Source organism: Engraulis encrasicolus, chromosome 3 (genome assembly GCF_034702125.1).
Source record: "Engraulis encrasicolus isolate BLACKSEA-1 chromosome 3, IST_EnEncr_1.0, whole genome shotgun sequence".
NCBI lineage: Eukaryota > Metazoa > Chordata > Actinopteri > Clupeiformes > Engraulidae > Engraulis > Engraulis encrasicolus.
This window is the reverse complement of record NC_085859.1, coordinates 49,613,958-49,616,457: the sequence shown is the minus strand read 5'-3', so window position 1 is coordinate 49,616,457 and position 2,500 is coordinate 49,613,958. Positions and strand designations below refer to the sequence as shown.

General features: G+C 43.5%; 1 protein-coding gene across 1 annotated transcript in view; it reads left to right on the top strand.

The window, feature by feature from the left end:
* Window positions 1-2,500, top strand: part of septin5a (septin 5a) — a 14,327-nt gene that overhangs the window by 1,462 nt on the left and 10,365 nt on the right. The window contains exon 2 of the mRNA XM_063195628.1: window positions 1,354-1,444. Within this exon, the coding sequence (XP_063051698.1) occupies window positions 1,354-1,444 (91 nt within the window). The remainder of the gene's footprint in view (window positions 1-1,353; window positions 1,445-2,500) is intronic.

Here is a 2,500-nt window from a genome sequence, read left to right as displayed (position 1 = left end):
CGTCAGCATGTCAGATCTACAGCAGTGTGATTTCATAATGACATTTAACATCTCTGAATCACTGCTATTGAGAAACCGCTTCGGTTTCACCTGTTCCCATTCCTATCAGTTGTTACCTTTCATGGTCATATGTCTAAAAGTAATATGTATACTGGATAACAAAAAGGTCAGTGCCTGTACTTACTTAGACTTTTAGCATGACTTTGACAATATGCAGTTTTTCACATGAGCCTTGTGTGCCCCACATTTTTGTTACATTTAGTGTTTCTACCTTTAAATATAATATGCGTCAGAATCCGCATTCATATAAGAAATTGGACGTGTGCATTGGATTACAATATGTAATCAACGGAAATTATTGTTGACAGTTTACATCAGGGCTGTAGTCAAGTCCACCTTTGTAGAGTCCAAGACAAGTCCAAGACCAGGACTAGTCAAGTCCGGGTCCAAAGAGGTTTGAGTCCAAGACAAGTCCTTGTCCCATGTTGGGCAGTGTAAATCAGTTGAAGATGATGAATGACAATAACATGACTGTTGGCCGGTAACATATATGCCATGCATGTGAAGATAAACTAGTATGTTATTGGATCAAAGAATATACTGTATGATGGCCAGACTGCCCTACAAATTCAAAGTTCAGTAACTTCACCAACACTGAAACTGAGAAAAAGGCCTTGAAAGCACTGGCATTAGGTTGGATATTGTAGTTACTACAAATATGACACAGCAGTATCTGTAAAATGGGACACATTTGGACTGTAAAGCTTTGGCTCAAGATAAAGGAGGTGTTATAGAGACTATTTTCAGTCTAGACTGAATTTTGGAAAACATATGTAGGCCTAGTTACTGCTATTAACCTTTGTAGGGAAGCGGTGTTCCCTATAAAATGAACACAGACTCGGGCGAATCGAAAAGCGATCTTTGGCAAGATTAGTGTCTGAGTCCAAGTCCAAGTCCATATAACTGACTTGACCCAGACTCAAGTCCAAGTCTGTCCTCGAGCACTAGTGTTGGCACAGTATTTACAGTACGGCACATTCATGTAAGAAATTGGAACTGATTAACAGCTAATGGAACAGCTATGATTCAATAATTTAGATAACCAAAGTGTGTTTCACAATGTTAGATTCAAACAACCTTTCTGTTAAAACACAGGGCTGATGACTTTGTAATGCTTCTGTTTCCCAGGTTGAATTTTGTTCACAAATAACAAAACAGTGAATCTACAAAGTGTGGATCACAGTTCGATGGATACCGGCCTTCTGTTTTTCCCACCGGGATAAACAGGGATACTTACAGTACACTACAGGTACATGGAGATTAACAGTAAAGTGTGTTGTCTTTGTGTTGCAGGACCGGCAGTATGTGGGCTTCGCCACGCTACCCAACCAGGTCCACAGGAAGTCCGTCAAGAAGGGTTTTGACTTCACACTCATGGTGGCCGGTGAGTGAAGGCGCACACACACACACACACACACACACACACACACACACACACACACACACACACACACACACACACACACACACACACACACACACACACACACACACACACACACACACACACACACACACACACACAATAGAGTGACCACTGACACACACGCACATACAAACACGCACATACACACGCACACACACACACTCGATAAAGTAACTACTGACACGCGTGTAGGTAATATGTTATTGTAATGTTTTCTGTATGATCTTCAGAGGTAATTTTTAACTCTATGAACTGATTTTATTGAAGAAAAGGACCCCGGGAAAAATAGCTGTTTCATTGCCACAGCTACTGGGGATCCAACAAATAAACAAATAAACTGACACGCGTGTACGCACGCACGCACGCACGCACGCACGCACGCACACACTGACCACTGACACGCAGATGTTTGCTGACGCACGCACGCATGCACACACGCACGCACACACACACACGCACACACACACACACACACACACACACACACACACACAGACTGACCACTGAGGTTGACTCTGGGTCCAGTATGAAATGTGATGCGAGGGCTGCATGCATTGTGCTGTAGCTGGATCAGTGGGCTGTGGAAGTGGCCCATGATAATGATCAGGGGCGGAGTATGACTCCCCTGGCCCCTGGACCAGAAAGAAGAAAGCCCCCCCCCTCCATAGGTGCTGCTAGTTTCCAAAACAGATATTTTTTGGACAGATATTAGAGAGCCTATGTTGTTGAAAATTCAGCTGTTAAATTTGAATGCAATAAGAGTGGAGAATATAGTGGCTTAGGTGTAAGGGCCTCCTTGGCTCTTGGGCCCCTGGGCCTAGGCCCAGTAGGCCCGTATCGTAATCTGTCCCTGATAATGATCCAAAGTAAATGTCTACTTTGGAAAGTGATGAAAGCCTCCACCTCATAGCAGAATGAATGGCATGTTTAGATGTTGAGACTAGACCCGCCGAGCCTGCATTGCTCAACCAAAGCCCCTGGTTTATTTGATTCTCTTTTCATATCTCTCTTTTG